At 42.8% G+C, this 15463-nt stretch overlaps 1 protein-coding gene across 1 annotated transcript in view; it reads right to left on the reverse strand.

Annotated features, from left to right (window-relative positions):
- The window catches only part of ARPP21 (cAMP regulated phosphoprotein 21), a 92152-nt gene that overhangs the window by 26346 nt on the left and 50343 nt on the right, over positions 1-15463 (reverse strand). Inside the window, exon 18 of the mRNA XM_087824877.1 lies at positions 13756-13882. Within this exon, the coding sequence (XP_087681003.1) occupies positions 13756-13882 (127 nt within the window). The remainder of the gene's footprint in view (positions 1-13755; positions 13883-15463) is intronic.

The following is a 15463-nucleotide window of genomic DNA, read 5'->3' on the forward strand; positions in this document are numbered from 1 at the left end:
CTTGGCGAGAAGGGAAACTATCCCTGCTCTGCCCCACTGACAAGAAGAATTGGTGACTGATGCTCAGGACACTGAGGCTTTTTCACTTAGGTAATAAACTGAAGGACCCAGGGCTAGAGAGAGGACCCAGTGAGCTACACATTACAGCCTTTCTGTGCTAAACCCTGTGCTTTCCATTCTTAGCTAAGCTGCTCAGCTATCACTCAGAATCAATGTCAGACATGTTTCTAACAAGCTATGTTATCACCCTTTCCATGCAAATCAGAGCTGAAGGAAAAAAAAATAGGGCCAAGGCAATCCTGCTTAGAATCTGACATGCTGACAGATGTAAACTGAGAAAATGAACTGCGGTCTGCAGTCTTGAGGGGTGTTTAGGGTGAGAAGAGATAATATGCTCAGTGCATATACTCTGGTAAGGTGGGAAAGTGAAATCACTCTGCACCATTTCTATGCAGAATTTAAGTTTAATTACTTAAAAGGATAATTTTCTTTTTTAAAATAAATTCACCTAAGCAATTTTTAATTCTTCAGCAATAATGCGTACATGAGACAATAATGTATTTCTCATGATTTTAACTCTGTGATGTGACTTTGTATTTCATCAAGAGAACATAGAGAATTATTTCAGATCCCGAGAAGTCAAGAGGTTTTGGAAACTCTTTGCCATAATTCAAGTATTTTCAAACCCTTTATAGACTCATCTGTATATCCATGTATCTATATCTGTATCTACACCTATATCTATCTGTGGATTTCTATATTTCATATACAAACACGAGAGCTATAATTTTAGCAAAAGTGGTAGAGTTGCATTTATCTCTCTACAACCATAGATTTGCATGTATATATGCAAATGGAAAACTAAAACTATTTACTCCAAAAAACATTACCCCAGCTCCCCTTTTTTGCTCAGTAATTCTGTGTTCTTACTGACCTCTTTTGCGACGATAAAAAACTATGTTTGAGAGGGTAACCTGGAGTTAGGGATGTATGTGTGCCCCTTTCTGAGGTCAACTCCTGACATCACTCACTGTGTGCTGAGAGGTTATCTCCCCTCAGGGATGCAGGGAGGAAAGCACATAAGCATCCGAATTTAACTTTGAAGGCCAGGGGCCTACATCAGCCTTAGAGAGAAAAAAAAGAATACATGAAAAAACACCCAACTGTGCTAAATTCTGTTGCCATACCACTTTATGTCATTCACAGCGGATATTTCTATATAAAATGCAAGCCATCAGCTTTTAAGATCAAAGCCATAATATAAAAAGTAAACATTTCTAAAGTGTTATTATTTATCATGCAAAAGTATGCACCTTATATAGTTATAATTTCTCTTGACAAATATATATTGAAGATTTCACATGGGCTAATGCTATTATAGTTTAGCACCCTTATATTTTTTTAGCTTACTGACAAAAGTTAAAACAGTCTTGGACAGGATTTTAAGTCACAACCTGCTGTGGACTCTCTTAGTGGCTGTCCTAACGCTATGTAAGAACCCACTTTCTACCAAGAGCTCAGTTGAAATGGAAATGCCCAAGAGGGGCCAGATGGTTCAAGTGGGAGAATTATTAATCAGAATCACTGGGGATTAATGCACTCAAAGTATTATATTAGAGAATTTTTACACTTTTCCTCAATCCTAGCCGTGTAATCATATTCCTGAAAAGACACACAGAACCACCAATCTTAGACTGATGTCCAGGGGCCTTCCTCCATCATGTCGAATTGTCTGATCCTATATTTGTGTCCTCTACTGAGGCCTATAGTTCAGTTCTCCAGTATTTATTTCAAAAATCTAGAGTACTTAAGACTCAGAAAACCGTGTCTATCTGAGTGTTAGAATCCGTGCATTTAGTAGAGAGACAGTGGGAAAGGGACCCTTCCACCAGAACTGAGGAATGTTGAGGAACGATGGAAAGAGACTTGGCTTTGTAGGCCAAACCTGGTTTTAAATTTCTGACCATCAATACAATGCTAAATTAAGACTTAATAAAACCTCAACATATAAAAGTCTTTAAGGTTAAATTATACACTTAGAATGATCCTCTCCAACATTTAGTCTTATTATCTTATGAAGCTGTGCCATCTGTTCATTCCAGACATGTTGACTCTGTACCTACTGTGTGAGGTTTACATGGGCACTATCAGTATCAAGGACGTTAGTAAGTAGTCAAGGGTATTTTCTTTCCCTAGCTTTTTTTGCCTTTGTAATCCAGTATTTATTAGAAATAAGGACACATTAAAATAACAGAAAACTATGTGAGGACCTGAAAGTTTCAGATGAGGGTCCAGTATACTAATAACCTGAATAGTATCACACCTGTGTCCATGTGCACCGCCAGCTGCCAATGTTACTGATTTTATGTAGAAGAGCAATGAAGTAAAATCGGACAAACAATATCGGCCCTTCCCTAGCAGCATCACAAATATCATTTTTACATTCTCTTACCTGTTCCTGAATAAGAGACTAGTCTATTGGCAAACTCTTAAGTTTCTGATGTTCTGAAATGAACAAGTGGTTTGATGACCAGGGAAAAGAAGATGAAGCCTCCGTCCACTAAACAGCCTCCAGCAACTGAAAAGCTGGGCCGCAGAGTGCTTTAGAAATCGGCAACTGTGTGTGCGTGCCCTCCACCATTGCTCCGAGGGAGGGAAAGCGCGGGCGAGAGAGAGGGGCCTGTGAAGAGGTAGAGCTTTGGGTCCACTGATAGGGTTTATTGATTTCCCGGGGCACAGTGAGCACTTAAGGCTTAAAATCACATCAGCTGATCCTCATACTCGCTGAGTGAAGTCCCTGAAATTAGACTTCTTAGACTCACCTATCTATAAATGCACATCTATTTTTAAGTTTTCGAGCTATAGGGACTTATTGAGAAGCGTACTTAATAAGTGTGCCATAACTTCTGCCAAACTAATACGTTAATTTTTGCAGTAGTCACTCAACATGACGTTGCGCCCTGCCAGAGTTTAAAAAAATACTTTCTATGTAAATTTCAGAGACTAAAAATAAATGTAAAACTAAGTGCTACCAGTCATTTAAATTCAGTTCATCTGGACAATCACACACACTTCTTAAAACCCAATTTCCCTTTTATTTAAGTGTCTAGAAAAGACCAGCTCAAGGCAATAATGGAAAATGCCCATTTCATAGCTGAACTGTTTTCATTAATGGGGAGCAGAGCACGTGGCCGGCTGGCCACGGGGACTTGCAGCCAGTGGCTAAACCGACCAAGAGCACCAGCTCCCGTCTCAAGCGTAGTTCCCACGCCTGGCAGTCAGCACTGCGAGGGGCACCGGGGAAGGGAGCAGGGAGCAAATGTTCCCCTGGGAGTTTTTCCAACATGCCTGTTGCCAAGGAAACCACCTCCCTTGTGTGGCGCCTTCACAGAGGCACTGGAGGTAGAGTTTAACTCAAAAGCGTGCACGCTCCTTGCATTTTGTCATTTTTAATGATGGGAAATGAAAGAGACAAAAATGCTTGACAGAAGGAGGAAAGACACCCTGAAACTTCTGTGGAGTTGTCCCTGTTTTGGGAAAGAAGCCGCAGAGCCAATAGGGACAGTTTATTCTGAACTATAGGTAAGCGAGAGATTGGAAAGCCTCCGTTGCCCCACAATACGCGCTTCTTCCCGGAGAGGAAACCAGGGGCGCAGAGTACGTGGGGAAGCGTCTCCTGCTGTAATTGTTACTCTCCAAGGCTCTGGGGGTCCCCCGTGACAGAGGCCATCCCCTAGTCCTCCCTGGACCTACGAGGTTGGGAGTGGGGTGATTAATTATTGCTATTAAAGTCACGTCCCATACGATTACAAATTGACATTTAAAATTTTCCCTTTATTTGCTGCCAGTCTATAAAAATACAACTCCTGTAGGATATACTCTGCGACACTGTGGAATTCACTTACTAGCTCTAGTAGTTTTGTGGAACTGTTTTGAAACTGTTAGGTGAACATGCATGCCATCTGCAAATACAGTTTTACTTCTTAAAAATAGCGTCAAACGTTGGAAGAATCAGTTTACATGCAAGTATGAAATAATGAGGACTTTTGAAGAAATAAAATGCCGCATTAATAAGAAAGTGGCATGAGCTATGATTTCAATACAGGTGTGTGTCTAACATGCATAGGCAGGAAAAAAAGGTAAAAACAAAATTCACTGCTGTGGTAGTGGGGAGTTTTTGTGTCTTTTTAAGAAAAAAAATACAGCAAGTACTGTGTTGTTTTCACAGTTCGTACAAAGTTACACGCAGTAAATGAAACAACAAAAGGTAGCGTGAGGACCGGCTTCTCTTGCCCTAACGGGCGCATGATTTTCAGCTACGGCGGGAGCTTTGCTCTGACCTAGCTCTTGCCCTTGGACTGTTCTCGTTGGCTCACCTCCGCGGTAAAAGCGGCGCCTTTCCTACCAGAGAGCCGTGGGTGGTCTCAGCTGGGGACGGCAAGGTCTCCTCAAGATTCACCAAAGAGCCCTCCGACCCCTGTAATATAATACCGCGCACTCGGGTAGCGCCGTCCATGCACAGGGGAGCACTGGAGTGACATTTGTTTATAAATTGTTTTCTTTGAGAAAAAATGCACGCAAACCCACTTGGAGCTAAGCTTGAAAGATTCTCCTGCATAGTCTTACAATACTTTGACGTGTGTATCCACTACAGTATCCTGCATTTTTTGGCTCTATTCTGGCCCCTCTTTCTGCCATTTTTTTCCCCCTCGAAACAGTTACAACCCACAAGAGCTCATAAAAAGGGCAATGGTGCTAGACCTACTGCAAAAAACAAGAGAGTAAGAACATCTGAGGGAACGTTAAAAATGCAATTTTAATGAATCTCTAGGCGCCTTCCAGGAAATGGTGTGGGAATCAGGGAGACGTTAGCAGGCCTTTGGGGGTTGGTGGGAGGCCTTGAAGGGCATCAAAACCCTCACTGCAGCCAGGGAGGCTCGGCTGACAGCGGTGGACGGCACCTGGATGAGATCACGGCGGGAGGCCTGGCGCAGCTTTAGGGGTTCGGACAAGAGCGTAAGTGGGACGGCTTTTGCACGTTGCTAACACGCTCTTCCAGTGAACGCATGTGCAGAAATGCCTCTGCCGTGGAATCCAGCATAACAACTGGGTCAATTGGTGACCCGACATGCGACCCCATCAGCTCTAAAGAGGGGCTGTGAGTCACTGCGCGACAAAGGAATTAGACTAACTCTACTAGGCACACAAATTCCAGTAGACTTCCCGGGTTACAGTCCTTGTCGCTTGGCTCCAGAACTGGGACGTTCATGTGCCACTCATTTGGACAGAGGGCCCGTGGCATTTTAGAGCCGGTGGGGCTGACTCAAATTTTGTTCTTACGCTGATGGTTTGGCAGAGGGGCAAGGGAAGATGGAGGTCTGGCTGAGTTTAAATTGCGTCCCTGTGGAAAGCAGGCACGTTTGAAGACAGTGGGAAGATGAAAGAATTTTAAAGAGGAGCCTTTTTCAGGGCTACTCCCTTCAGGGGTAGTGTCTTATATTTACTGATCTGCAAATTGCTTTCCATTCAGAGTTGGAACACCGATATTTTTAAGCAATAGCAAAGCCCTGGGAAATGACCACGTTAAATGCCGGCCAAAAGCCTAACCATTTTGATGTGGATACCACTGCATCTTTGAACTTGGGAAGCAAGATAAAAGTAACTTCATTCAGCATGCTCCTCACTTTCTTATCACTACAACTCTCTCAGTGAAGTCCCAAACCCTGGGGGCTAACGTTTCGCTGGGCCTGGGGACAGCCAGGGGAGCGAGAGCCAGCGAGCGCTCTTGAGCTCTGTGTCCAGGTGGTGGGGAAATCCAGTTCATTCTTTGTAAGCTCTCGAGTGTTAGATTTTGAGCGTCTCTGGAAGAATGAAGCGTCCTGTCCCGTAATGCAGAGGAGGGTATTGAATGGAAAAAAATGAGACTGATAAGGGGGAAATGGGGACAACTCAAACATGATACAAAAAGCACCCAGAGTCTGAGGTGAAAGCCTGTTCAATATAAGAAGAAAGATAAAGGAAAAGGAGAGCTTTAGAGAACTGTGTAGAGTCAGTAATTAAAGACAGAAAACAGATTTGAGGATGGGATGGGAATGGAGACCGTGAGGAATTAAAAGAGGTGCTTCCAAAGAGACTGAAGAATTGGGTAACCCCTAGATCTAGGTGACAATTGACAGCAGAAATTGTTGGACACAAATCAACAGGAAATAAATGGAAGATAAAAAAAGAGAGAAAACAAAGTAAAAACATTCTTAACTTTCCTTATTTTAGTTGCACTAACTCATCGGGTAAACCTAACACTTGGGATAAGTTGTGTGGGTTCTTTCGAGTTTTCTAAAGCATTCAGATGCCTTCTTGGGAAAACATTCATGTTAGAGTTTTCAAAAGCCAGAATTTTTATGAGTATCTTGCCACCTTTCTTTCCTTACCATCTCTAATCCAACTCCTTTTTTAAGCTACTGCTTTCTACTTTTCTACTGCATGATACAATGCAAGCAGCTAATGCTATGATCTGTCTCATTTCGTATCTTTACAGAAAAGCAGAAATCCTAACCACACCAGCAGTGCTCAGTCACGTAACACATGAAAACATAAACACCGGGAGTTACAGCAAACGCGAAGTGCAGGAGCAGCTATCACAAATGTGTTGCATAAACCGCTTTTACTATAACTTCCTGGGGACAGAGGGAGCCTTGCCGTCTATATTGGGTTTGGGAACCTGTACAATTCTCCGGCCTAAAAATAGCAGGATTCCTATTATTGCTCCTAATAATTTCAACCTTTCCCATAATCTCAGTTTAATACTTTTCCTTCCCATTTCTGTAAATGGAATAATTAGACCAATTAATGAAAGAAACGTCTGAACATTTCCATAGAAACCTTTTCTAGACTAATATTTTCAGAACAGCGTGTTCCACGAGGATTTATCCATGTGACTCCCACTGATGTTAACAGAAATGAGACAATTAAATCCTCATGTAACTCTTAGCTAATTCCCCCCTCTGCTTTTAGTAACATCATAATGCGGACGCCCAGAGCATAAGCCACTTCCTCGGGGCTGTCAAGCTTCCCTGAGTTGACTATTGGTAATGCATTTTTTTCTCAAGTTAAAAAATATGTATTAATAGGCTTTTGAATATTAAAATGTAAGAAAATTACGTGTAGAATAATTACACAAATAAGTCTTCATTAAAATCATCAAATTTGGGAATGGCAATTTAAGATACAAGGAGGAAGCCCCACTACCTATAGGTGAGCGGATCTTATCGGTCGCACTGCTGTTCCAAACTCTTTCATTAGCTCTGTAGACCTTTATTTTCCTTATTTTGCAAAACTGAGTCGTTAAACTCCATTTCTATTTCTGCTATTCAGAGCTCATGACAGCTGCTGGGCGGAGCGTAAGAGCAAGTCCAAGTGAGGTTTCTGTTGAATATAAGTGAAAAGAGACCGAAAAGAGGCTCCGAAAGCCTAGGGACCTCACCGCTGTCCCTGCGGGAGAGCCCAGCCCTGCTGCTGCAAGGCAGCTCCGAGCCTCACGTACTCAACCCAGAGACCGGAGGGGAACAGAGTCAGGGTCGAGTGCATGGGCTTAAGGAGGCCGCAGGAGGTTTTGCAATATGATACATTCTTAAGGTTTCCTTTTCATGGTTTCCTTCCGAATTACAATTTGAAAAGTCAAACATTTTCATGAAAAAAATGTTCTATAAAACTGGCTTTTACCGAAATGGATCATTCAGCAGGTGGGTGGGAGTGGGGGCGATTTTTAAAAGGCAGAGGTGAGAGGCATCTGCACAGTTTTCAGAATCCAAATGATTTACTACAGTTATAAGTGAATCTAATTTAAGATTCACTTAAGTTCTGTGTTTTTTGGCCCTTCCTGCTCTCCAGCCATCTTTTCTTATTTTTCTATTTTCATGATATTTAAGAAAGACAGAACCTTCTGGTCCATTAGGAAAGCAGAGCTGTTGGATCTTCTGTTTAAACAGTTATCTACAGTATTATTCTACTGACACCTAAAGTAATATCAATATAAGCAGCAGCTTATAGGAGCAGCTATATATCAGCTACACAGGGTCAGAGGGCCTTCCCTCCTAGGCTATGTCTATGGAATGTTTCTAACTTCTTTTAGGCAATGAAACACATCTTATTTATTTGGGAAGGGAACCAAATAATACCATACTCTGAAGCACTCCAAAGTTTCCCCTCCATCCTGGGTCCTCGGGGATCCTGGGGACAACCTTTGCCTTAGATTTGGTTTAGGACGTTAGGAAGTCTTACAGCTGGATTCGTGAATAGGTACCTCCCAGCAGCTGATAAAACTAGTAAGTAAAAAATTGGCAAAAGTATAGAAGTTCTGAACAACAAAACCACTGCTCAGGTTTTAATTAACATGTATAGAATGTGCCACGCAACGAGGGTGGGATACCCTGATTTTCAAATGCTCATGAAATATTCACCAAGAGAGACAAAATCCTAGGCCATAAAACCAACCTCAACAATTTTATGAGAAATGAAACCATGCAGACTATGTTCTCTGACTGTCATGGAATCGGTCTAGAATCAATAAAGGAAATATAACAGGAAAATCTCTAAATACTTCGGCATTCAACAATACATCTCTAAATAATCCATAGTTTAAAAAGGAATCTCAAAAACTTAAAATGAATGAAAATGAAAATGTAGCGTATCGAAATGTGCGGACACAGCTAAAGCAGAGCTGAGAAGGAAACACATAGCACTAAATGCTTACATGAGGAAAGAGAGGTTTCAAATCAATACTCTAGCCACCTCAAGAAGCCACAAAAAGTAGGGCCAAATAAACCTAAAGTGAGTGGAAGGAAGAATATAGTAAAGGTAAATGCAAAAGCCAACAAACATGGAAACAATAGAAACCACCATGGAAACGGACAGCTGGTCCTTTGAAAAGATTCATGAAAGTGATGAAGGCAGCAAGAATGACAAAAATAAAATGAGAGAATTTAAAAATCATCCGTCGCAAGACTGAAACATGATATCACAGCATATCCTGCAGCCATTAAAAGGGTAATAAAGAAACACTACTAACAACTTTACATTCATGAATTCAACAACTTAGATGAAGTGGGCAGTTCTTCAATGACCACAAACCACCAAAAGTCAGCAAAGATGAAACAGATAATCTGAGTCGTCCTAGAGCCACAATTAATTGAATTCGTAATTAAAAAGCTCTGGAAATCATCTTCAAATAAAAAGTAAACAACAATGCTTCTAAAAATCTCCATACCCAGATGGTTTCACTGGAATCATCTATCAAACATTTAAAAAAAAATCATCACCAATTTTACACAATTTCTTTCAAAAAACAGAAGGGAAAGAAACACTTCCCAGTGCATTTTATGAGGCCAGTATTATTCTGATACCAAACCATGATTTATTCATCCCCAAATGCCCATTTATAAATGCGTATAGGATTTTACAAGCACATTTTTGCTGCTTTTTAGGACATGTCCAAGATTTTGGAGAGACAAGAATGAAGCAACATGTATTTCCTTTTAAGTCAAACTGAGAAGGGAATTTGGAGTTGGAGACACTGTCTAAGATGAATTCTTCCCCTGCCTCTTTCCAATGTATAATTTGTGCATCAGGGTCTCAGCCGCTCTCTGCCATTTGCTGTCGTCCAGCTCTGGAAAGGCAGATGGAAGCCTATGGTAGGTCGGAAAGCAAAAGTCCAGGGTTCCTGATGTGTTCTGCTGTCAAGTCCACTTGTGCATTTGAATAATTAATTAAATGTCATCTGCTTCTGCAACATGGGCATGCTTATTTAGTTCCAACATGCAAATTTCTATGTGATCATCCCTGCCAGCCGATAAAGACAAAACCAGTAACTGTGCTTATGCTGTTAGCATGAAGTGGTTAACGCTCAGGCTTAAAACCCCTGACACCTGGGTGCCCGACGCAGAGTAACTTCTCTCACCTCTCTGAGCAACTGTTTACCTGTCTGTAGATCAGGAGCGCTGATAGCTAATGTTTCCCTTGTAAGTCTGTGGTGGGGATTAAACATTGCAGTGTCAGTAAATACTTAGCCTAGCAACTGGCCCGTGAGAGATCCTGATCTCTTGGTGGATATATTTATTGTTAACATTTCTGTGGTCTTAAAGATGTTATGGATCAAGAGTAAAAACAATGGGCAGCTTGTCCTGGGCTAAGCCCCTGACCCTGCCCCCAAGGCCCCCTTTTCTCTGACTCCTTAGTGAGCCAAAGCAGCCCAGCCTAGGTGCATTTCCCCACCCACTCCCTCTCCTTTGCTCCTTCTACCCGAGGCCCTTCCTTGTTCACTGTCTCCAGCTGTAATAAATGTCCTCTAAAAATTAAAAACAGAGTAAAACCATAGCGCCATAGGTGTGGTATGATAATTGACTACTAAAATAAATCTAAACACAAAGGAATGAAAGGTTTGTTTCTCAGCACTTCATTTCAACAGTTGACCACTGAGCAAAATCTGTTCTCAAGTAAGACACTCTCACGTCTAAGTCTTTCAAAGCCAGAATGATTTGAAAACCATTGTGTGTGTTTTAGCTATAACCTGTCTTTCTATGGAGTCTTGGGTTATCGATAAATCAACAGTTACCTCATAAGGAAAACTCTCACCCCTTCACTGTTAGGGGTACCTGCTAATGCCAAATTGACAATACTCAATTTTTCCACTAGAGACATTTCTATATTAAAGGTTTTAATTTTCCTCACATAGGTAGCTACAAAATTCAAATACTACTGTGCAAGTCTACCATTTAGTTTCTCCAAAATTTCTTAACATTCATGGCCTTTCTTTATAATTACCACCAGTATAAGTTTCTTCTGCCACGTACATAGCACCTTGATCACCCACTGGTAGGGGAAAGGGTGCAAAGCCACCCAGAGGAGGACCTTATGACCCCTCACTCGGTGTACCTCAAGTGTCCTATTTATCAACTCTGGAATATCCAATTCGCTAAGGCTTCAGAAAGATGCAGTAACTTACAGCAATTCCAATTCTGAAGAAACACTTTTCCATCGTAATTAAATAAAGATTAAGAACAGGGCCGAGAAGCAAATTGGGATTAAAATCTCAGTTGGCTTCAGCTCACCAAATCGCATCCCATTCTAATGCTAAATCACATGACAGCTGCAATCGCTAGGATGCAGTCTGGCGTCAGCACCGGCGGAAGGTGGGAGAGGGTGGGATCCAGGGCGCAGGACGGCAGGGGGTGGGCAGCGCTGCGGGGCGTGCCATGCCCACACAGGCCCCAGGGCAACTTAAAGATAGAGGGGGCCCTCTTCAAGCTCCTTCGGGAAATACGGCGTTATAGTTATCCAGACAGGCTCTTTCCTCTACGAGATAGTCCACTGACAGAGTTGCTCCCCCAAATAACTCTGCCATGTCCCTGGGGAAAGTCTCCAATAGTGTCACTGAACTCAGCAGAAGGCCCGCCCGCTAACAGGACCAGGAGCCTCCATGCATTGTCACAAGGCACTGCATGAGCTGGGTTACCTGGATTTTTTAGCACAGGTGATTCAAACAGTCAGTAAATTCAACACTGCATTGGGTTTTAGGTCTGCTGTCACCTGCGATGGTCACAAGAACTAGGAGCTCAGAAGTCTCAGTCCAAGTGTGTATATTGATGTTTCACGTCTGGATAAAATACTGTTCATGTATCCTTTTTTTTTTCCTCACCTTCCCAAGCCCCCACAAGAACACATTCGCTGCCACTCGCTTCCTGCACACCTGAGCTCTTGCTTCTATTTCGAGCATGAGACTGCTTCAGAATGCATTCTTCTAATTGCAGTGTCATTATCTCGCCTTGGGGGTGGCACTTCCGTGGGGAGGTGGGAGCATGGGATCAGTCAAAGGCACCGGGCTGCCACCGAGCGTGGTTGAGGCCAGTTAGAGCTCTCTGAGATGGGGAGGGTGGTTTCTGCATCCGTAAATACTCCCACTCTTTGAAAAAACATGCAAAAAATGTCATGTATTCTCCCTTGTGTGGACACACAGACGTGAAGTCCGTGGAAACCTGAGGCTTGTTCCTAATCTAAGTCTGTTGCCTGGTTAACACATTCATCCAACGTTCCCAGCCCCTCACGTGGACGCAGAGTGCGCAGGTTTAGTGGGTTCCAGGTCGTGTGTAATCACATTGCTATATGTCAACTATACTCTAACACAAGACCGAAATACCTGTTCAGAGAACTGTTTGTTACACGATGGCACTAAACTAAATTCAAAGTATTTATATAATTAGCTATACGCATCTTTCTTCTCCTAAAGGCACTGGGAACCAAAAGGAAAACTTCCCTGTAGCCTTTGGACCAAAAGCTATAAGATTATAAATAAGTTAATTCTTTGATGCATATTAGCCAAACAAAATAAGATGGTGCACAATGCAAAGAACACATTACTACAGTATAGATCTAAACAGATAGCGCAGTTACCACCACATGATAGAGACGATAACTTTTTCCAACAATCAGAGAAAACATCACCACATGCTCTTTTTAGAATAGCTAATAATTTGAAACCTTTTTGTGTTCTTATTAATGAAAAAGCGCAAGGTCAATTCAGAGGTCAAAATGTAATCTTTCCCAAACTAACACAGTGTTGAAATGAGATAAGGTCTGGTTGGATGCTAGACATTTGCCTAATTCTCCCACAGACGTTAAACAGCCATGAGGTAAACTAGAGAACATGACAGCTCTCCAAGCTACAGAGGAATTCAATTATCGCTCCCATCTGACAAAATGCTGCCAGTGTCAGCGTTAGTATCCTTAGGGTGGCAGTTATTGGTATTGGTCCTTGGCAAGGACTCTGCTTTTTGTCACAGCTCATAAAAACAGTACATCTTTGTTTCTCTTACACACATACATTTGTAGGTATTATAAACACATACACACGTATTCGGTGCGGAAGTCGGGTGATGGAGGAGGGAGCAGGCGCGGATGAGCAGCCGGGGGGCACGGGCCCTAGCAGGACCTACTTACGGAAGGAAGGCGGGGTCCCCCGTCTGGCAGTCTTCGGCGAGACAATTAGCGGTTTCCCCTGCAGTGTGGTCAGCAGGAAGGACAGAAACCTCCCCCTAGCACAGGTCACTGAGCCCTGCTGGGCTGCTGCTGCTCTCTGGGTAGCGGCATCCCATTAGGAGTGTGACACAGTAGGGAAAGAGACCGGTTCACTGTGAGACCTGCTATTCACTCTCGTACAGTGCATCGGCCCCCCTTCCCACTGCACAGCGGCTGCCGAGCTCCGGGCCGAGGCGGGTGGCCCTCGAGAAAGTGAGCCATGGAGTCAGAGTTCCACCGGGACACAGGCTGCAGTGTCAGTGGCCTTCTTCTAAAGACAGGGCTTTGTAGGATGGGATAGAAACAACCTACTGGGGTCCCCTAGCCGTAGGAACGGGGGAAGACTTCTCTTGAAGTTGAAATAGGAAAAAAAAAAAAAAAAGATATGAACTATGAAGATAGGGGTGTGGCTGGCTCTCTGCTTCAAAACAAGCTAAGAGGATCCTAAAGTAATCCACGGAGACGGCGCTTAGCATGCACGCCTTGGATGCTGGAGTGACCCGCTTCACCTTCTGGTACCTGTTACGGTTCCGCACAGAGTTAATCAAAGGCCCCATTATGTCCCCTGGGTAAGGGCAACGAGCTGATTTAAACTGCCACGCTTGAATGCTCATCCCGAGAGAGCAGCTGAGAGATTTATGTGCAAAAAAACCTGGTCAGTGGAGGAAGTGGGAGACGGATTCCAAGTACCTGCTTGCTGGGCTGTCTGCGGCACCTGCTGACCCCTCTGGGCACTGTACTGAACGGAGGCTATGGACCGGTACTGCTGCGTGGCTGAGGTAGGGTACTGACCAGATGGGTAATAATATATGGGCATCTGTGGAAGGAAGGGGAGAAGAGCAGGGAATGACAACTGTGCATTAAGTAATGTTTTTTCAACCTAAAATATACTGCCATTTTATGACACAATATAATTGTAGTAGGTTGTACACGTAGACGCCCGAATCTTCCCCCAGGCCTCTGTGGGTGTACATGCTGCTCCTCCCAGGAAGAGGGGAGACCGATTTCCCAGGCCCTTGAATGTGAGCTGGCTCTGTGGCTGGCTCTGACCAGTGCCACGAGGCAGAAATGATGACTTCGGAGACTTGCAAGCTTGGTCCTTAAGAAGACTTGCCCCTTCCGCTGTTGTGGGAGGAGAGCCCAGCCACCAGGACAAGAAGTCCAAGCTGTCCAGCTGGAGCAAAAGACCATGTGGAGACTAGAGGCACCCCAGGCGATAGGCCTGTGAGGCCAGCTTGGGTGTCCAGCCCCAGTCAAGTCGTCCAGCCACTATATACCATGTGGAGCAGAGAAGAGCCATTCCTGCTGAGCCCTGTTCAAACTGCCAACCTAGTCATGAGCAATACAATTGGTTCTTATTTTAAAACACTGAATTTTGTGTTTTTTAAAAATGAAACAAGCGTGCATGACAAGTTGGAAAAACTGACCTTCACGGGTATTGAATAGTTCATTTTCTGTGTGAGTTTAACGTGTTTCCATGTCTGCCCATGGACTGTCTCGAGAGTTTTTATTGTTCCCTAGTTGAGTAATCAAGTTTTAAAAATGTTTACTAAAATCATTTAAAATCACTCGGGGCTATATCCTATACTTGAATCTTTGTTTCTTCTAAAAAAGAAGCTCATGGATGTCCAAACTGGTCATGAATAATGGACACCTGTTTCGCTTTGTTTTCCCTCCCTCTTTCTATTTTTAAATCTGTTGGAGGGGCAATGATAGCATTTCTGCTGCAGAAAAACCAGGGGCTCTGAGCTGTCTGCCCTGGCAGTCCACTGATACTGAAATTCCTTCATTAATGAAGGACTTTTAAAAAAAGGCTTCAATTAAATATTCTGCCACCTCTTCTCTTTGACAGCAGAGATGGGTAAGAACACTTATATGCGATTTTATAGTAAAATATTATATGCCAAATAATTTCCCCAATAATTACACTTAAAGTATTCAATTTATTAGCAAAATAATATATCAATGAGGCCCTTTCTCCTATAACTTAAAATTATTTTTCACATCTCCTGAAGTCCTATTAGTGAAAAAGACATCACCGAGAAGGCGACCAAAGATGAACTATTAATCATTCAAAATAAAATGAACAACTGAGTGGAAATTATTTCATGGTGGAGGGTTTTTGCATGGCTTGAAAAAAAATAATTTATTCAAGATGTTAAGGTGGTGAAACAAATCATAAGAAGGTGACACTGTACTTTAAGTAGCTCATCCAATATAATATTTCATAATTAGGATGGAATTTGCTTGGGATATGTGTGTCTTGAAAATGAATCAGAAAATGCCTCCCTGCATTTTACATCTTGACAGTAATCACTTGCACTATTCTGTGAGGGCCACCCAGGAGAGCACCAGGGAGGTTTGGTGGTGAACAGCAACATATAATCAGTCTTTGAGA

The sequence above is a fragment of the Miniopterus natalensis genome, chromosome 15, assembly GCF_054644295.1.
Source record: "Miniopterus natalensis isolate mMinNat1 chromosome 15, mMinNat1.hap1, whole genome shotgun sequence".
Classification (NCBI taxonomy): Eukaryota; Metazoa; Chordata; class Mammalia; order Chiroptera; family Miniopteridae; genus Miniopterus; species Miniopterus natalensis.